The following is a 19,709-nucleotide window of genomic DNA, read 5'->3' as shown; positions in this document are numbered from 1 at the left end:
ACTGACATCTGCTTGTCAGAGTCCTGGATACCTAAAGCCCCTATGTTGTCTGTGTATCCCAGTACCTAATAAGTGGTAGATCCCCTAACTCTTGGGAGTAGAACAGCCATTACAGTTTGTATGTTCTTCCCAGGAGCTCTCTTAGAGTAGTTTTCAGAAGGTTTTTTTCAACTTTTTTAATGCCTTTCAAACTTCTGAAACCATGAGCAATATCCAGCTTCTTGTTTCGTACATAAAACATATTTCATAATGTTCATATGTATTCCACTAATCTGTACTTTAATTTTAATTTGTGTCAAAAGGGGTTTTTATTTGCATCAAGCAGAAATATATTGTCTCTTATCATACTACATTTCATTAAGATACTGTGATACTGTTCTGAAATTCAGAATTTCATGTCACTTTCTGTAGATGTTAATATTTGTATGATCTTAGAAAAATATTTGGCTTTAGTTATCATAAATACACTAAATGTTTTAGTTTTATCTCTTTCCTATTGCTTACACTAAGTGTATATTTGTATTTTAGAAACCATTTTGTCAAAGTACAGCTACGGCCTCTGTCTTCAGAGGAGATTGAAACGATCCGTCAAAAAAAATTTGTTCCCATGGCATCAAAGCTCCGGTTTATTCCAAAACGAAATGGGTTGAGACCCATAGTAAAAGTGAGCGGTGTTGTTGAACCACAAGCACTCAGCAAGGAAAGCAGAGAAAAGAAGGTTTTTATTTACTTCATTGTTTTATGTGCATTTGATGTAGGTAACTAAAAATGGAGTAAGGATTTTTGTTACATAAAACTAGTTTTAACATGGTGAACTGTAACTTTCTGATCAAAGTGGCTGAATGAGTCTGTTGCAGTTTAGCTTCTCTTTCCAGTGCTTAATTACCGCTAGTCTCTGGTTCCAGGATTACAAATTTCTGTTGGCAAACGTACCTTAAGCAAATTAAATGAGCCAAATAGAATAACATGGTTTGTAAAGTCATCCCATTTTTTTTGATATGGGTGAGTCTGGCCTGTTGGGATTTGCCTCTGAATGCTGATGGTGTGTGTTGATCTGTGAAGCTGCCTGTGGAGCCAGTGAGCAGTGGTGACCTGGGTTCGTTACAGTAGAGGGTCTAAGGAAGGGCAAGGAAGCTGGAGCAAGCACAGCAGAAAGGAAGCTGAGAGTGATTGCAGTGTGGGAACAGACTCAGTGCATGGAATAATCTGTTTGACAGGGCAGTTAGCCAGAAGGAATAGTGGCAGCCCAGTTGCACTATCTTGCAGGGCTGGATTCATTGCTTTTCCTTAAGGCTGAGTCTCATTCACAAGATAAAATGTTCCCCAAATGGGTGGGGTGTCAACAGCTTCATAGCACTAACTATCCAGACCATGTGATCCCAGATCAGGTGAAAAGAGCATCAGCTAAAAGCTGTTCTGAGCTGTGGAGTGTTATTTCTATAATATTCCACATTATGGTGCTTATAGAGCTAATCAACCTGCCTGACTTCAGTGCTGCTCTGATGTACTTGACTATCACTACAACTGAGTTAAATCTTTTCTCAGCTGCTTGAATAAAGTACCTTGAGAGACCCAGCTGATGGTGCAGCTGGAGTTAGCTAAAATCTCAGAGCACACCTTCTCTTTGCTGTTCTTGTTGCTGTAATTATCTCCAGCAAAAGGAATTAATGGTTATTTAAGGTTATTTTCAGATCAGTGGTGGTTTTATTTGCTGGCATTCATCTATTTATCACTGTAACTATTGCACCTTGATTTCCAAGAGTCAAGTATAGGAAAAAAAAACATTTTCCATAGGATTTAACTGTACCAAAAAGAAAAAATCTACTTTGAAAAAAACTACTTTGAAGTAGTTACTACGGTGATACTCAGGCTTTCTGAAACCTTCAGTGGAACAAAATAATATAGTAAATACATAATTTTAATCTCAAACTTCATTTAAATTTGTAATCTTTGTATTGCAAAGAATTTAATGTGTTTCAGCATAATTTAAGGTGATTCTCTTTGGTCTCTTTAGATGAATCATTACAACACTCAACTAAAAAATCTGTTTAGTGTGTTAAATTATGAGCGGACCATAAACACGAGTTTTATAGGCTCTTCTGTGTTTGGGAAAGATGATATCTACAAGACATGGAAGCAGTTTGTTATAAAGATTCTTGAATCTGGTGGTGAAATTCCTCGTTTCTACTGTGTAAAGGTATGTATTTTTAATTACATATTCAAACTAGCTTTTCAAAATCAGCTTGTGCAGATACTTTTATAGCTGTATTAGCTGTAATCTGACTGCATAATGATTTTTTTCTAAATAAAATTTTGTGTGTACCTTAAGACTGGTTAGTTTTTTGATGGGAGTGGTCGATTGCTTTTTGTGGATGGGTGTCCCTGCAGTAGAGCTTCCTTTACTTGGGTGGTTTTCTGTCTATCTTTCTGATGTGCAGGAGGTCCTGCTTCTGCACATGCACTGAATTTTTTGCAGTTGCATGTAGCTGGGTATAAAAGTGGGAGAAAGAAGTTCAGATAGCCTTTTGAGCCATATGAAAACCAGAAAAAATGTTTTATGTGAATTTGAATAAATTCAGTGTCTCTTAAAAAAATTGTCTCTTCTATCTCAGTATCATTAGTTTTTGTTGAAAATGAACACATTCTGGTTGGTGTCTTTCCAAGAAGTTTCTTCTCCCACTTGGAAAAAAATCAGTGCTTGTTGTAGACCATTATTTAAAGGATTTTGTGCTTCCTCTTCACACTTTTGACAGTTCTGTCTAGCAGGCAACATTTTGTGTTAGATTTCAGTTCATAGCTTTGAATTGGGGCAATATATACAAAAATACATAAATTACACAGATTTATGTGTATTGTAGCAGAGCTATGTTCTCATCTCTCAAATGTTGCTTGTCATCCTGCTCTGAAATAACTTTAATATTTTTGTCTTATCTTTCTAGCCAAAAGGTTGTGTCATTGACATAATTTGTTTTATAATCCCTAAGATTGTTGCTTCTATATGAAGTTTTCTGTTTTTACTAGAACAAGTAAAAGCAGAGGTAGGTTTCCAATATGAAAAGAAAAGGAAGGGAAGGGTAAAATATGTAGGTTTGCAACTTTCCCAAAGTCTAAGATGTCATCTCCATGGCATTATGGTGAAGCAAGTTTCTTAAAATACTTAAACATAAAAATACCAGTTATTAACTTAAACGATTGGGGGTTTAGTGTTAGTTTTAAGGTTGCATGTGGTATAATCTTCTCTTAATAATAAGAATTGTGTTAAAACTGATGATTTGGATATTCTTTTCTAAGGGAATACTCGTTAAGTGGGTAAAGGTCTTTCAGATAAGCAGTGAGTTCTTACTTTGTCAGAAATTTGGCCTGACTGATGCAGTAATTTTACTCCCATGTGATCTATCCTTCAGTCTTGCTGACATACTACAGCAAATACTTCTATACTACCACAATGTTTACAGCAATATTGCTGAATATGTAGTGGAAGATATTTCTTCTGTTTCAGGCTGATGTGTCCAGGGCTTATGATACCATTCCTCACAATAAACTTGTGGAAGTGATTTCACGGGTCCTGAAGCCAGAGAAGAGAACTGTGTACTGCATACGGCGCTACGCTGTGATTATGATTACCCCAAGTGGAAGAGCCAAGAGGCTCTATAGGAGACATGTAAGATTTCCTGATTTCTTCTCTCTGATTTCTTCTCTCTGTAAGCATACTTTGGTCCAAGGAAAGTTTTCTTTTATAGCTTTCTTTAGCCACCATTTGAAGTGGTCAGGTATTTAATAAACATCTTTTTAATGCTGTTATATATTTTCCAAGGGTAGAAAAGCTTGTTTTCAGTCCATACCCTTTAAAGTTTTTACTGACTTGTAGTAAAAATAAAGATAAATGTGTTGTGGAAATAAGAGATTTGTTTGTGAGACATTTTATTTTAATGGTAGAAGAATTGTTGTATTAAAATAATGCAATAAGGCTTGTTCCCTCCACTAAGCAACAAAGTCAGTTATTGAATTTTTTATTGCTTTTGTCATTTGTTTCTTTGCAATTTAAACAATTACACAGGTTTCTACTTTCAAGGACTTTATGCCAGACATGAAACAGTTTGTGTCCCAGCTTCAGGAGAATGCCTCATTGCAAAATGCAATAGTAGTTGAACAGGTGAGTATTGTGAGGCTTCTTTTCAACTGAAAAAAGAAAGCTGCAGAAGAATTAGAGAAAGATGGGGATTTTTACTTATATGTACATATTATGTGGTACCATTACTTCTCATCTAGTTAACCAGCACCTTCTTTCTTCTGTAGAAAGACTTTTGTCATCTTTTCTTTGATGTTTGCAACAGGCTCTGAGTGTTCAGTGGAGGAATGCACCAGGCAAGAAATCTGACTAAAAGTCCTTCTAGACTTTTCCCAGATTTTCTCATTATTAAACTTTTATTTTAACCAGTGTTTTCTTTTTCCTTTCTTAATTTCATTGTTTCTTGCAACAGTCCTCAAATGAAAAATTAATTACCTAGTAAAAGCAGATGTCAACACTTCCTATCTCCAAAACATAACAGAAGTAGGAATGAGTAAAATGTATTGTATGCCGAGTAGCTAAGGATGGATGTGGCATCTTCACTTGCAAACTGCACAGCTTTTTTTTGTTTTTTAAGATCTTATTTTTTGCCTAATTTACAGGTTAAAAAGCTGATTTTAAAGATTGCCTGTCAAGGGTGATGAGAATGAACTCTTCTTTTAAGTACAAAGCAAACAAGATCAACTCTTAAGTTTTTTTTTTTAAAAGAGATTTCATGCTTTCAGTGAATTAAAGTATGGCTAAAAATTACATGTATTTTAACTTCAACTGATGCTTTGTTGCAAGAAGCAGGCGTCCTTCTGTTTTCATTCTTGTGATGCAAGTGCTTGTTCTCAAGAATTCCTTCTGTGCAAGTAGCATGACAAAGGCATAGCAGTAGGTGATAGGCTCAGACAGGTTCTTCATGCATTTCCTTGCTTGGAGTCATGGTGTTCCATAACAACTTATAAGATTCCCTGAGCATCCAATAAGCAGACAGGTATATTCTTTCAGGCTAGTAATTCCTCTTCAAATTTTTCTTCTCTAAACCTGGCAGTGGAAAATGACAAAGTTGGCAAAAGGTGATTTCTAATATGCAGGTGAAATGATCTTGTATATCTGTGGACATAGGAGTAGAATGTATGGTGTGGATAATGTACAATTCCAGGATTCTACAAAAATGGAAAGTTTAATGAGTACCTGGATGAAATTGGAAACTAGTTGCATCTCTGATGTCTAAGTACATTTTGTTATCTTTTCCAAACTGATTTAGAGAACTGTGCTATATAATACATGAGCAGCAGCATTCTATTTAAAAATATTTTATGTTTGAGAACAATTGTCATTATCTTAAAAGAACAAAGTACTTCGAGAAAAGTGGCATCTCAGGCTGCGTGTCTGTACCACTGGTACATCACCTTATCTTTTCAATGCAAGTAATTGTGATCTTGCATGACTCTGTCAAAAGCAGGGTGTGTTTGCCTGCTGTCTAATCTATGCAAATAGTAAGTAATTTTATTTTAATTTGAATTAAGTAATTGTTAAGGGTATTTAAATTGTTGTAAATGGATTTTTTATCTTATAGTTTTTAACAAAATGTTCCATAAATATTGGGTGGAAAGCAATGCATGGAAGTGTTTGTAATACTTGAAGAAGTGTGTGTTTTGCAGCAGAATGAGCAGAATGAGTGTGTCAAGACTTTGGGAATCATAATGATTGGGACGCACAGAAATTGTTCTACAGGATAGAAAGTGGCCAAAAGAGCAGGGTCTTATATCTTGTAATAATCGAGTATATTGCGCCATCACTTAAAGTGGGTTTAGATGTTATATTGGATTTTTCCTAACACAAAACAAAACAAAAACTCAACAAAAATTAACTTGTTGGATGTGAGCAGCTTTTTAGTATGTATGTTCAGATCTTGGGTTTAGGGCTTATATTTTCAATTACATAGGGATTTAAGCTGCTACAGTCTACTATTTAAAAATTTTCTGTGTACCTTCAAAGTTAGTGTATTTTTCATTTCAAATCGTGTTTTGTTTTGTCACATTTCTAGAGCTTAACTTTCTATGAGACAAGTTCCAGCCTGTTTAATTTTTTCCTTCAAATGATACATAACATCATTCTGGAGATTAGGAACAGGTAAAAAGCAATCAGTTATTCTTGTATAGTATGCTTTGTTTGTTTGTTTCTTATTAAGAGAATACCTTTAATTGGCTCTGGGGACTTTTGAAAAGCTGTCTTTAAAGATTTTTTGATTTTGTATTAGTGAGAAATTTGTGTATCAGTTTAAGCTCCAAAAAATCATGAAGAGTTTGGAGTCAACTTTGTTCTTAATAAAATTTCTCTTCCCTACCTGGATGATGTTAACTATTCATACTGCATTATTCCATAGAATATGGAATAACCTTTATAATGTGTATTATTCCATAGCACGTGGAATAACCTTCATTTAAAACTGCAAGTGTAATTCAAAAGGAATATACTTTAAAATGGTGATATCCATGGTGGTGAGCAAAAGCAGGAGTAACATCCAAGCAATCTGCAAAAACCTTGTTAGTCATTTCCCTGAAGTGCAATGGTTTTGGTCTTTGGCAAGTTGCAATAAAAATAAAAGGCAGTAGCAATAGGAATTTAAATTACTGGCAACTCCAAAATTAAAAATCGGATGTTACAGAAAGTAGTCATGCAGATTTCTTCTTGTGTTGGTAGAGATGCTGTCTTGGTACTTAGATTTTGCCTCTAGGTGGCAAATGTGTACCATGTCTAAAAAATGAAGTACTTACATTATCGTTATTTGTAAATTGAGTGATTTATGTTAGAGTGATAACTTCTTACTTTGGAAAAAATACCTTTGTTTTAGAATACTTATTTTAAAGTCTCACAGGATTGAGAGAGAGTGGCAAATGCTCTCAAGGAGTCACATAGAGCCATGTTTATACTTTTTTCTATCATTGATGCTTACGCTCCCTTTGGCAGGATCATAAGAATGCTCTTGTGGCATACTTTAATAATGACTAACCAATATGAGTATGTTTCATGGAATTTTAATGGCTTCAGAGAAAGTACACCTGACAAAATGAGCTCCACACTTTCAAATTCAGTAACAACTTGACTGAAAAAATACTGTTTGTCCTGAAATGAACTTAGCCCTTTTAAGTAGCTTGTTCTTGTTTGTCAAAAAAACTCCCCATATGTTTAGTAAATAAATGGACTCTCTTTCTCATAAAAAAATTACAATTAGTCAACTTTAACTTGATGTTTTGATAAAAATGCTAATTATTGAGCTGAGGACCTCTAAGCAATCTTCTAATACCATTTGATACATGTAACAAAAGTCTGTAAGTAAGTAAAATTACTGCCAGGAGCGTTTTCAGATGACTGAAAATACAGGTAGGATCAGTGCTCAAAAGTAGCACATGGTCTGAATTTATTATCTTCAGCTTTACCAAGTCATTCATGTCATAGTGGTGAAGTGGACATTATAGTATCTCACTGTTTCAAAGAAGTATTGTGAGAATATTTGTCTTGGGTTTTGTGAGCCATACCTATTTGGTTGATGCCGGCATAGAAAATTCTTCCAGTGCACATGGTTTTGTGTGTAAAAACACTACTCTTGAAATTGTCACAGTAAGCTGTAACAAAGAATTAAACTTCAATGAAGGCTGTATCTGCAGCAGAAGGAGGTGTTACGGTTTGAAATCAGTTATACAATTTCTTTCATTTAATGGCAGTTGTCTCCTGGAGTTTGTTAATATGAAAGGAGTATGTCTGTTAGTGGGTTTTTTTCCCACTGTTAAAACTTCTAGATCTCTATGTATGTTCTTAGAAGAAGAACGACAACCAAAAAAAAGATTAAGGCTCACTGGCAAACATATAGCATATTTCTTATGTTATACTTGGAAAAAATATTTAACAGCTATTGTGCTCTTGTTACATGTTTTGATTTTTTGGTTTTCTTTTATTCTTTGATAGGTACTACGTGCAGTGCTGTGGAATTCCACAGGGCTCCATTTTGTCAACCTTACTTTGCAGCTTATTCTATGGAGATATGGAAAACAAATGGCTCTCTGGAATAAATCAGGATGGGTAGGGATGTTTTGTTCTGTGCTCTTTTACAGTAATTCATAATACGTAGTGTGTATGTGTTAGTTATTTTCTCTGACATTTAGTTTTGAATTTCAAGGATTTCCAACTTCACTAGGAGTGTGGTGCACACAAACATCTCTGCAGCTTCAGTGATTGTTTTTTGGGACAATTTCTCCATTGCAAGATTGAGAAGAAAATGCAGAGAAGGCTTTCCTGTATATTTGGTAGGAGATTTATTCTTAGAAAGGGCACCATATTTAGGGATGCTGTAAGGAGTCTTACAAGCTGCTCTTGTACTTCTGAGAAGTTTATGCTTCACTCATTCCCACATCATCTGTGGTCTTTTCACATCAGGCAAGATGAGATGTTTGTTAAATACTTTCTGATACTGATACTCCAGGCTTCTGCCTGAGGGCTTTCTGATCCACTGTTGGTAAATCTTAATATTTTATCAAGGTCAGAGCTTTATCACCAATTTCTATGGGCTTGTTTGAAGCCCTGTGTGATTTTTGGTAAATCTTCTGAGTCTTTGTGCCCTGTACATGCTCAGTCCTTAGGAGATTGACAGAAAGCTAGCCTGATAAAAACTTTACCTCCTTAGTAGCTGTTTACCTCCTTTTAACTTTGTATGAACAGATCCCAAACTGAATCCTGGATTAGGGTATTTAGTCATGAGCTGGACCCTGAAACTTGACATCTCCCTTCATTGCTGTGAATTCTTTGCCCAAAGAAAAGAAAAAGAACTGTGGGAATGCTCCAGATAAGTGCATCTGCCTGGTGTCTCTTCTTGGGAAGCTTGCTGGGTGTCAGAATTTTAAACATTTCCCTACAAAAGTAGTACTTACAGGCTTGAGGATGCTCTGATGTGAGTTTGAAAAACTGTCTTGCTTTCAAAGGATGTTTAGAAAATGGAAATTATGAAACTGATTCAGAAGAATGCACTCAAATGTAGCAGCTGTTGTTATGTAGAGAAGAGTTTAGAATGTTAAGTGTCTGTTGAATGATCTTGATAATTTAATTTGTTAATTAAGTCAGAAGAATAAGGTGGTTATTGACTTGGCTGGGCCAACATGTAGTGACCTGTTCATAGTGATGGCAGTACTCTTGCTTTGAAGGTGAGACTATACATCATCATATCCAGAGCTGCTTCTCTGTGATCTGCTAGGCAGGATTTACCAGAAAAATATGGGCATGCTTCGGGTCTGAATTCTGTTAGAAAATTTCAACCTTTGCAGCGGTAGATGGTATTCTGGTTTACATACAAACTATAGCTTCATAAACAAGTTATTATGTGGTAGATGAAGAGAGAGTTGGAGCCCATCAAGAACTCTTCTTGTGTACCTTGTCCCTTGTCTTGTCAAGAAAAATACTGCAGATTCTCCCTTGGAAAAGTGTAATGTCCTGTATCGAGGGAAGTCATTGTGGAGTAGTTTGTGTGTTGTAAATTCCTTCATGTTTCATCTAGCCAGTCTCATTGCCTTTTTTATTTTGTTTATTTTTTTCATTTATGTTTAGGAAAGAAGCAAAGCTGAGAATTTCTTCATGAGTCTCAATTTGGAGTTCATATTAGCCTCTACCATCTTGTGAATTAAAATAGGCAGATATATTGTTGCTCTGAAGTGTATGAAAAAAACTTTGAAAGGATTATGTATTAAGAAAATCTAACATTGGTTTCTTCTTGATTACAGAGTCCTAATACGTCTTATTGATGATTTTTTACTGTTTACACCACATTTAATGAAGGCAAGAACATTTCTAAGGTATGCTGTTAGAGACATAGTCTGCAAAGTAGTAGGCATTATTACCTTTTATATAATTCTTTTACATCTTCATGCACAGAGGTGTATTTGTTTTACGAGTTAACAATCAAGGACTATTTTGGAGTCCTTGGTAGCAGCCTGGGCTTGGGAAGAATCCTCAAACTGCATTCTTGATAGCCAGTTAACAATCTGTTGCAGTTCACATAGTGGGCAGTTCCTGCTTAAGTTTGAATTAGGTACCTACCTACTAACCTTGGTGGAGTTTCAAGCAAAAATTAGTATTGCAGCCTAACCAAAGCAGCTGACAGTTGACTTTGAAAACTATTTTCCCTCAAATTTGTAAAGATGTCTTATTTACATTCTCAAAATACTTTTATTGGGAACTCGTGCTGCTGCTTTCTGTTCCCCAGGAAAGACTGCAGCTCTGGTCTCATCCAATATTGCTAAGAATTTTCTGGTCATTAACATTTCATGATGAGTATCTGAAAATACCGATAGCATGGGTAGTATGCAGTTCACACTGACATTTTAAAACAGTAATTCTTCATTGTGCTTCAGAACTACCTTTTCTTTAAAATTTGAATCCCAGAAGCTCCTGGTTACCGTGGATAGGAGTGTACAGTCAGTTCTAGGGGGGTTTTGCTGGTGCCAAAATCAATTTAAAGGACCCAAAGGACAAATCTTGAAGAAATGCCTGGCATCTGCAGTGTAGTCACTTGTGTCAAACATGCAGCTCTGTTGTGAGCTTGAAAGGTGATGGAGCAATCATTAAGTACAGTTTGAAGTATAAATTGTATGAAATAGTGGTAGTGTATTTTGAAGACTTCATTTGTCCTCATTTCCTTATCAGAACAAAAGGAAATTTCATTTTCTGTGGGATCTGTGGGTTTACAGATAGGCTAACAGTGAGGGCTTCAAGCTGTTAATATCTTATAACATCTTTTCAGCACAAGGTCACTTGAGTAGCAGTACAGATATTGTCCTTCTTGCCCTTTGAAGTTGTCTGCATCTTTGTTCTATATCCACTTCTGTATCAGCTGTGTTGATTTTCTGTAGAGAATTAGCCTTTTCTGTGAGAGATTTCCAGAACTGTTTACAGATCAGATCCTATGAGCTCTCTGTCACAAATGGAGTAGAACCAGTTTTTCCTAATGTAGCATTAGAACTGGGAGACTCAATAAATTAGTTTTGAGGAGACAGCATTAAGACTATGACTCCCCAAGAAGAAAAGCCTAGCTCTTCCTCTCTTCAAAAGGATGAAGCCTGCACATAAGTACATTGCCAGGTAAGATGAACTGCTTCTTGTCCATGGCACTGCTGGTCCAGTATGTAGCAGGCATTCTGGCAGTGAAAACATTCTTAGGGAAAATGTTCCCCTTCAAAACTTTTCATCAGATAAGTGAGGTTCCTGTTATGTGGATTCTCCTTGGTTTTGTTAACTTTCAAAAACAGTAACTTGTCATCTTTTTCCAGTGATTTTTATTTCAGAAGTTTCTCTTCATACAGCTTGTCTCAAGTGTTGCATGGCTGATGTGCTTAATTTGCATTAATCTGTAAATTTTTTTTCCATTATCCTCAAGTTGATTTATTTTATGTATTTATTTACACCTAATGTCTTCTTTCTTTATTTCTAGCTGTGTTCCTTAACCTAAAGAGTTGGCTGTGGTTCCCTGCATTCTTTAATTTCTGCCCTTTTGTTCAAGATCTTCTGTCTTGCAGCATGGTGCCAGTTTTTGTCTGCTTTGCTGGGGGGGCTTAGCCTAACTGTTTATATCTGTTTTAGGACTCTAACAACAGGTATTCCTGAGTACGGCCTTTTAATAAACCCAAATAAGACAGTGGTGAATTTTCCTGTTGATGATATCCCAGGATGTTCCAAATTTAAACAGCTGCCAGATTGTCGTTTGATCCCATGGTGTGGTTTGTTATTAGATATAAAAACACTTGAGGTTTACTGCGATTACTCCAGGTAAATAGAGCTGTGCACTCCAGTGTCAGCTTTACAATATCTCATACATAGTGGGAGAAGCACAAGGGTGTGTTGGGAAGGGTGTAGTTGAATTAATTGCAAAATAGATTGGGATTAATTTGGTATAGGCTAGAGGGACTAACAACCCTTTCAACATCAGAGGTGTCCCCTCTGGTACACTTCACGTGGGAAGGAATGTGTGGGGAAGGGAACTTCCCTTTAAACTAGCAGCCTTGACCATTTACACAAAACAGTCTGAAGTGGCATAGAACCCCAGACAGGATAATGTAATCCTACTGAAAAGTTCTGTAGACTCTCTACCTGAACTACGAGAGGTGGCATTAGATATTTGCTAAAGATCAAAAAGAAAGGATTGTTTAAACTCAAGGATAATATTGCTTCATTATTGACCATTTTTAGTATAAACAGCCCTTAAGCATTTAAGTGGAAAATTAGAAGGAGGTTTTCCACCAATAGGGTGTTGAAGTTCCTCAGTAGTCTTCCTAAACAGAAAAGCTGGGTCACTTTAGGAAAGCACCAAACTCAACAGCCAAAGAGTTTTGTTCACTAGCTGAGTTCTTGAAAGAAACAGTTTATGTTGAAAAGGGTTTTGATGCTACTGGTCTGGGAGACACCTAGTCAGAATCATAAAATCATAGAATTGTTTATGTTGGAAAAAGACCTTTAAGATCAAGTCTAAACATTAACCTAGGACTGCCAAGCCCACCACAGTGTTTTGATAAGCTTAAGTAGCTCAAAGATCAGGGTGGTTCCAGAAGCTAGGGTGGCTTCAAGCCTAAGCTCCTGCATTGCATGGATCACATCAATAAGATGATTGTCACTGGAGTAATTAATACTGTTCTAGCTAGACAATGTATTTAAGAAATACATTTAGTTTGTTTTTAAGGTTATTGATTTAGCTTTTTTGTGCAGGCTGAATTTTTCAGCCCTGAGGTATTGAAGTCAGCATTTAGCTAATACCCTTAATGCCACAGGGACTAGTCTCAACATTGAATTTAATTATGGTCACCTTTTAGCTACTGGCTCATTGATTAGCAGGAAATCTCTGTAACATGGGAAGTTAAATGAGGCTTACTTTACAGAATTTAATTTAGTCTGTTGGCCTATGGAGTTTAACTGCTTTTTTTGCTTTTTTTTCTAGTTACACCTGTACTTCTATCAGATCAAGTCTTTCCTTCAATTCAAGTGTAACAGCTGGGAAAAACATGAAATACAAACTGAGTGCAGTCCTCAAACTGAAATGTCATAGTTTATTTCTTGATTTACAGGTAGAAATATGAAAATGGATGTTTGGCAGTGTTGTGATTAGTGATGAAGAGCATTAAAACTGCTTTGAGTTCTAACATAAAAATTTATTTTGAAAGGAAATCCACATAATCTAGAAATGTTGACATCAAATAAGATGTAGGGTTCCAAAAGTGATCCTTCACAACACTGTTAACTTAGTTGCATAAAATAAGTCTTTTAAGTTTAGCATAAAATGTTTTTTGCCTAGATCTTCAAGAAGACTTATTATGACACTAAATTATTCTTAAAGCTCTGTTTCTGTTCTGTTCTAGATCAACAGCCTCAGAACAGTTCTCATTAACATCTACAAGATATTTTTACTCCAGGCTTACAGGTGGGTCACTGTCTTCTGAAGTAAGTGTCAGTATTTTGTTACTCTTTCTTGACACATGGAGGAGCTATGAATCAGGAAGAAAGTGTTCTGTGTAGGTATGCAGTGTGTGTATGTATATGTATGTATGATGTGTGCAGTAGTAGGTCAAGTTACTCTTGTTTCAACACTGTTCTTAAGTAATACTGTTAGGTTTAGAATATAAGAATATATTTGATGTGTGTGTTTAAGTGATACTTCACCAAATGGATTTTCAGTGTCTTGGTTTTGACAGCTGACCTCAAGATAACCAGTCTGTTTTGATTCGGGAGTATGATAAGAAGCCTTATTAACCATTCTATATTTAGATCAGTTAAATATTAGGCAGTTTATATTTAGAACTTTGTATCTGTTAAAGTCATACAGAACTTGGACCAGTATAACATTAGGTAAAGTGAGATTTCATTCTACCAGGTTAATTGTAGTTTCTTTTTGCTGTTAACATTTTAGTTGCTCTTTAGCTGGTGAAATCTTGGCATTTGTGACTTTGGCTTGACCAGCAGAGGAATTGTATGCTTTAAACAAAGATAAGGGAAAGAAATCAAAACTGATAAGCAAGTTGGAAGACAATACTGAACTATGTACATTGAAAACTTGAAATGATTGGCAGCAGCAAGTAATTGGGTTTTTATTTATTTTAACACAAAAATGTGCAAGAAGTTCTTTGCTATTCACAGAAATCAGATGTTGCTCTTTTGCTATGGTCACACTTGTTACGAAGGGACATTTTAGTTTTATTCTTAAATTCATCTTAGTCCATATTTAAGCTGTATTCTTTGTCCAAGAAGTGTAATTTGGTTTGTCTAGTACAGCATTGATGTATGTGTCCAGCTCTTAAACTTTAGGTTTGTGGGTGATTTAAGGTTTTTTTCTGGTAGATATGATCACTTAGTTACTTCAGTTTGATTTTATGGTAACGTTCCAACAGCGGCCTTTATATGTTGTTTAAAAGACTGTCCACCATGATAACTATATATCAGGTTAATTCAGCCAAAGATCTGTAATGCAGCATGGTACCTAGGTCCATCCTTTATATATAGAAAATGTCAAAGTTTTTTAAGTGATTGCTGGGTTCATTTAATAAACAAGTATATACATTGTTGATTAATTAAAAATCAACATTGTAATTGGCTATGTTTAGCATAAGCAGGATTATAATGCCATAGTCTGAAGTTTAAAAAAAAGTAAGAAGTTTCAAAATATTTTCAAACAGGTGTAAGGAAGCATACAATACAAATAGCATCTAAAGAGTTGGCATCCAAATAGGCAAAGGAGTGAGTGTCCTGGTGTGTGAAATAATTTGGAAGTCTGTTTTCCTCTATATCAGAACAAAATTTATTGTGGGGTTTTGCTTTGTTTTTTCTTCCTCTCACACTGTCTCATATGAGTGTTCTCTGGTGTCATAGTCTGTGATATGGAATTGGTGACAATGGGTAGTTTAGTTTTCCCTACGCATAACGCAGTTATCCTGTCCTCAGAGGAGAAGTCTGTTACCAAGGCAGACAGCTTCAAGATCATCTTTCAGCATAAAATTTAGAAACAAGCATCATTTATGTCTGACATTCCAGGAATGTGTATATATGAGAGAGGTGTCATGCAGTAATAGTGTTGATACAGCTAAAGCCTCTTTTGTGCATTTAAATGTTGTATAGTGCCTAAGATATGTAGTCATAGATTCACTTGAAATTGCAAATGACTTTTTATTAAATAGGCTGCTTTTGTGAACAGGTTCCATGCCTGTGTTCTCCAACTTCCATTCAACCAGCAAGTTAGAAAAAATCCTCATTTCTTCCTAAGGATTATCTCTCAGACTGCATCATGCTGCTATGCTATCCTGAAAACAATAAATGCAGGTATAGGATGTTATTAGCAATGAAGTAGTGGGTTTGGATTTGTTTGGGGTTTTTTTAGACAAATAGAACATCTTGAATGTGCAGTCCAATGGTGTAATTTTGGGATAAAAATCAGGAATTAATATTGTGAAGTGCATAATAAGAATCACAGTGCATTTTTCTTCTGAAACTCAGTTTTCTGAAGACTGTGTTTCAGATACTATTTTCTTATTTTTATACTGATGCATGAGACTTCACTGACTGCACAGATTTCTAGTAAAAAATCCTGGGGTGATTTTATAGAAGGAGGGGAGAGACCAGACATACTTCTTAATACTCATCATTTTCAGTAACATTATTTTCCTTTTCTTTCTCTAGGAATTGCTGAAGGTAACAAAGGTTTATCTGGCATATTCCCTATTCAGGTAGCAGAATGGCTCTGCTACCATGCCTTCACTGTCAAACTGCTAAATCACAAAGCTGTTTACAAATGTCTGCTTACATCCTTAAAAGTCTGTAAGTATTCAGCTATTTTTACAGCTTTTTCTATGGTTCATTAAACTTAGAAACTAATGGATTTTTAACGGTTTCTAATTCTAAAATGTTGCTCTGAGATGTACATCAATGATCTTTCTGATTTTATTCAAATTTATAAGTAGGCAGATTAAAATGTTTTCCAGCACTGCATTTTCTAAAGCCTTATTCTCACAGGACAGTTGATGCTTGGCACTCAGTAAGCTTGTACATTTCAGAAGGCTTAATAAGACTATGTTAATTATGTAAGTATTGTCAGCAGGTTTAACTAAATGAAATACAAATGCCGAAGCTTCTATTTTAAAAAATGTAGATTAATTGGCAGCTAAATAAGCTCCTCCCACAATTTAAACTTTTACCCAAAAAAGAGTCGCTTGGAAACAGAAGCACTGGCTCGACTGCATGTAGATTCCTGCAGAGTTGTGGTGTTGGCATTTCTCTGACACTTCCATTTGGTGAAAGACACTGTGTCCCTGGCCCCTGGGGAGCTCTTCCCTTAAACAGTTGTGCAGTCTGCCTGCAGCCAGCCCCAGAAATAATAGAATTTTCAGTTTTAAGATACTGAAAGTGGACAGCAAGAGGTTTTCCTGAAGAAGCCAGTACTGTTGATGAATTTAGCTGTGCTGATGGCCAGGCTCTCAATGCTGACTCTGTAATTTGCATGCTGAATGAGTCATTGCTTGGGCAGTTTTGTTATACAAGACCAAGAAATTCTAGGTCTCATTCCAGAGTAACGCCTATTTGATTTGAAATATATCATAAGCTTCCTTTGATAGCTGCACTGAGGTCCAGTGCCCCAAAAAAAGCAGCTCTTCATTTGGAAGGAAGCATTTTCCTCCTATTATCAAAAGCTTGCAGCAACACCTGAGTGCATGGTCTGATTTTTGGTGGTGCAGTGTGAATGTATCAAGACAACACTTACACTTTTACAGGAAACAAACTGATGGTTGGGATTTTGCCAGCCACATTCTTGAGAGCTATGGACTTCCTGGATGGAGCAGAATTCCAGCAGCCTTTCTCAGAGGAACTCCTTCTCTGGGTTACTCACTGACACCAAAACCAAGGCCCCAAGTCTGCTCATTGCTGCTGGGAAACCAGGGCAGAGCTGCTTGCTTGAATTGGAGGGGACAGACTCTGAGGAACTAAGCAGACAATGCAGTAGACACAACCAATAGGACAGTGGCTTCTCTGGGAGCTGCCTCACTTCTCTGAGATCCATATAGGGCACATTTGAGTTTTCATATCTAGTGCTGAAGGTTTTGCTCTGGAGATCTTTGACTGGGAGACTGGGACATCACAATCCAAGCCAAAGCTCCTCCATCCTTCTCTGTGCATGCTTTGCTGCTTAATCTGACACTACTTCCAGGGTGGAGGCACAGCCCCAGGCAGCTTTACTGCTCAGCAAAATCTCACCTTCCATTGCTGTGTGCATCAGCCATAAAAGTGGTCTCTGCTGTCCACAAAGTCACCACAGGTGCCAGGGAAAATTGGCTGGGAAGTAGGGGTGAAGTTTTCCTAGCTTGAATAGCAATTGTTGCTGGGTTCCTTCTGCTGTACCCAGAGAGCTGCCTAATTTGCCTAACTGCAATACTGACCTGAAACTTGCATGTGGTCTAGGCCTAACTCTGTGTACAGTTTCTTCCAGGAGGAGAAAGCTGACCCCCTGTCAGCTTCTCCGGCAGTGAGAATTGCCCTTTAGAAAAGGAATGATCTTTCTTCCTAAATTCCTGGGGAAGCCTATTAACATTGTACTTCCTGAATATTGTGGAGGTAGAGCAGGAAAAGTCCAAAGATCCGTGGAAAGTCAGTGGTGACGTTCTCTTGAAGAGCCACTCTGTATCACTAAGGTTTCTGGTCATAGGTGAAGGCTGTTTTTCAGTCCCTGATTGTACATGGTGTTTATATTTATATTTTCTTCTGAATTGGGTACTATACTAAGTGTCCCGATCCTTTGGGCATACACTGAAATCCATCTACAGAGGTATTGATAGTTTTCTGTGCAGTTACAAGTTAATTTTGTTTGCCCTGCACCAGACCTAGCCCTAGGCAATCAGAACATTATCTTGTAGAGGAGGTTACTCTGTTACTGAAGGTCTACTGAAGGTAGAGAGGTAAGCATTATGTAGAGATGTCAGAGCTAATTCTAAACATGGTATTTTAAGTTTTGTCTTCTAGAAATCAGGTAGCATGTGTGGATGTCAGTAGTCATGACAGGGAAGTCACTGCTTTCAGGTGGGATCCTGTGAAGTTTGCTCAGTATGTCTACATGCTGCAGTAATCTGTAGCACAGAGATAAATAAGGCTGATAAAAGCCCCTATGTTGACTTAACAGCTGCAATTTCTGTTGTCATTTTGGAGTTTGTATTGGCTATATAAAACCTATTTCCTCTGTAAGAATGTTATTGACAGGAATTGGTAGAAATATGATTTTCTCTTGTGTCCCTGCACATTCCTTTCTGTTACTCCCCATGGGAATAGAAATCAAGCTCATAGGTTTTGGGGAGGAGGTTCTTCCCACTATTCCCAAACCTATTAAATATCAACATCAGTGGCTTGTCGTGAGTTATCATCGTTCTTCAGAGTTAAGTATTTAAAACACAGTTATTGTTTAACATCTCTCATGTTATTACCAGTGGGGAAAGGAGCAAGAGTCTTTCCTTATCATGATAAGATATAAATACATCATCTGTCTCCTTTCCAGTTACAGGGCAAATGTTTATTGAGTACTTCTGGCTTTCTGCATCATTTACAATTTTGCTGACTCTGTTTAGTGACAGACTTAAACTGTTGCTAGGATTTTACATGTTCTTCCTAATCTGTAAAAAGTCCTTTTTGCTGTCTGTATTTCTATCGATGGGACATTCCATCTTTCAAAGTAACTGGGGTTTAACAGAAGGCCTTATTTGGTGGGTAAAGTTGTTGAACAAATGGGCTTATACTTTCAAAATTTAGTGAAGTTCTCAAATCCGAAGAAAACCCCCACAAAACCAGAAAATCAAGGAGCAAATTTCTTCTACTTTCTTTGCTAATATTTTCATGTACAGTTTTGAACATTTTTATTTGTTAGCCTGATTTAAGTATGGAAGAACAGTAGTGTATTTTATTATAGCTTTTTTTGTCCCCATATTCCAGATGTTTTCAGTTTTTTAGGTGGTTTTAGCTAGTATTGTTTTCATTGCTTCATTAGCATTTTCCCTAGACCAGCATTAATAGTTATTTGCAGTTGTAATTAATTGTTTCTGATATTTTGGTAGGTAAGAGGAAGCTAATCAGGAAGATCCCAGAGGATACTGTGGCACTTCTGCAGGCAGTGACAGACCCATCTCTTTGTCAAGATTTCAAAGCTATCCTGGACTAACTGATTGAGGTTTATTTCATAATTTTCCCAAGTTTGAAAATAAATTATGTGTCTTTATGTGACTTCTCTATAGTTTTGTTTGATAGAGTGGGTCAAAAGCAAGTTTACCCAGAAGTTTTATGTGTCTGTTTCTTAGATACCCTACATAAAGAGCTGACAGTTTTATTAATACCCTCCTGTTTGGGTTTTTGTTTGTAGGGATTTTTTTTTTTTGTAAATTCACAGGATGTTTGGAGTAATTTTTGTAAATTCACAGGCTGTTTGATTGTTTCATGATTGTTATCTTCTTGATGAAGGAATCATTAAACTATGTTTTGTACAAAATTATTAACTTGTTTCAATGAGTTGTCTTGAAGAGCTGTTTTTTATTTCTCTGTGTTGCAGACTATTTTGTAATAAATTGGCTGGTTAATTGCAATAACACATCTGTTTCCATGGCCT

General features: G+C 36.4%; 1 protein-coding gene across 4 annotated transcripts in view; it reads left to right on the top strand.

Annotated features, from left to right (window-relative positions):
• TERT (telomerase reverse transcriptase) overlaps positions 1-19,691 on the top strand; it is a 29,737-nt gene extending 10,046 nt beyond the window's left edge. The window contains exons 4-16 of one of the 4 annotated variants that reach the window (XM_021528733.3): positions 529-718; positions 2,015-2,197; positions 3,500-3,661; positions 4,058-4,153; positions 6,105-6,190; positions 8,024-8,137; positions 9,826-9,897; positions 11,681-11,866; positions 13,029-13,155; positions 13,447-13,508; positions 15,273-15,397; positions 15,755-15,892; positions 19,165-19,691. In XM_021528733.3, the coding sequence (XP_021384408.3) occupies positions 529-718; positions 2,015-2,197; positions 3,500-3,661; positions 4,058-4,153; positions 6,105-6,190; positions 8,024-8,137; positions 9,826-9,897; positions 11,681-11,866; positions 13,029-13,155; positions 13,447-13,508; positions 15,273-15,397; positions 15,755-15,892; positions 19,165-19,268 (1,645 nt within the window). In that variant the 3' untranslated portion in view covers positions 19,269-19,691. Of the gene's footprint in view, positions 1-528; positions 755-2,014; positions 2,198-3,499; positions 3,662-4,057; positions 4,154-6,104; positions 6,191-8,023; positions 8,138-9,825; positions 9,898-11,680; positions 11,867-13,028; positions 13,156-13,446; positions 13,509-15,272; positions 15,398-15,754; positions 15,893-19,164 lie in introns of all 4 variants that reach the window. The other 3 variants (XM_085573672.1, XR_014953389.1, XR_014953388.1) reach the window with 3 other exon arrangements.
• Positions 19,692-19,709: the final 18 nt, after the last annotated feature.

Source organism: Lonchura striata, chromosome 2 (genome assembly GCF_050655825.1).
Source record: "Lonchura striata isolate lonStrDom1 chromosome 2, ASM5065582v1, whole genome shotgun sequence".
Classification (NCBI taxonomy): domain Eukaryota; kingdom Metazoa; phylum Chordata; class Aves; order Passeriformes; family Estrildidae; genus Lonchura; species Lonchura striata.
This window is presented reverse-complemented; position numbering and strand designations above follow the sequence as displayed.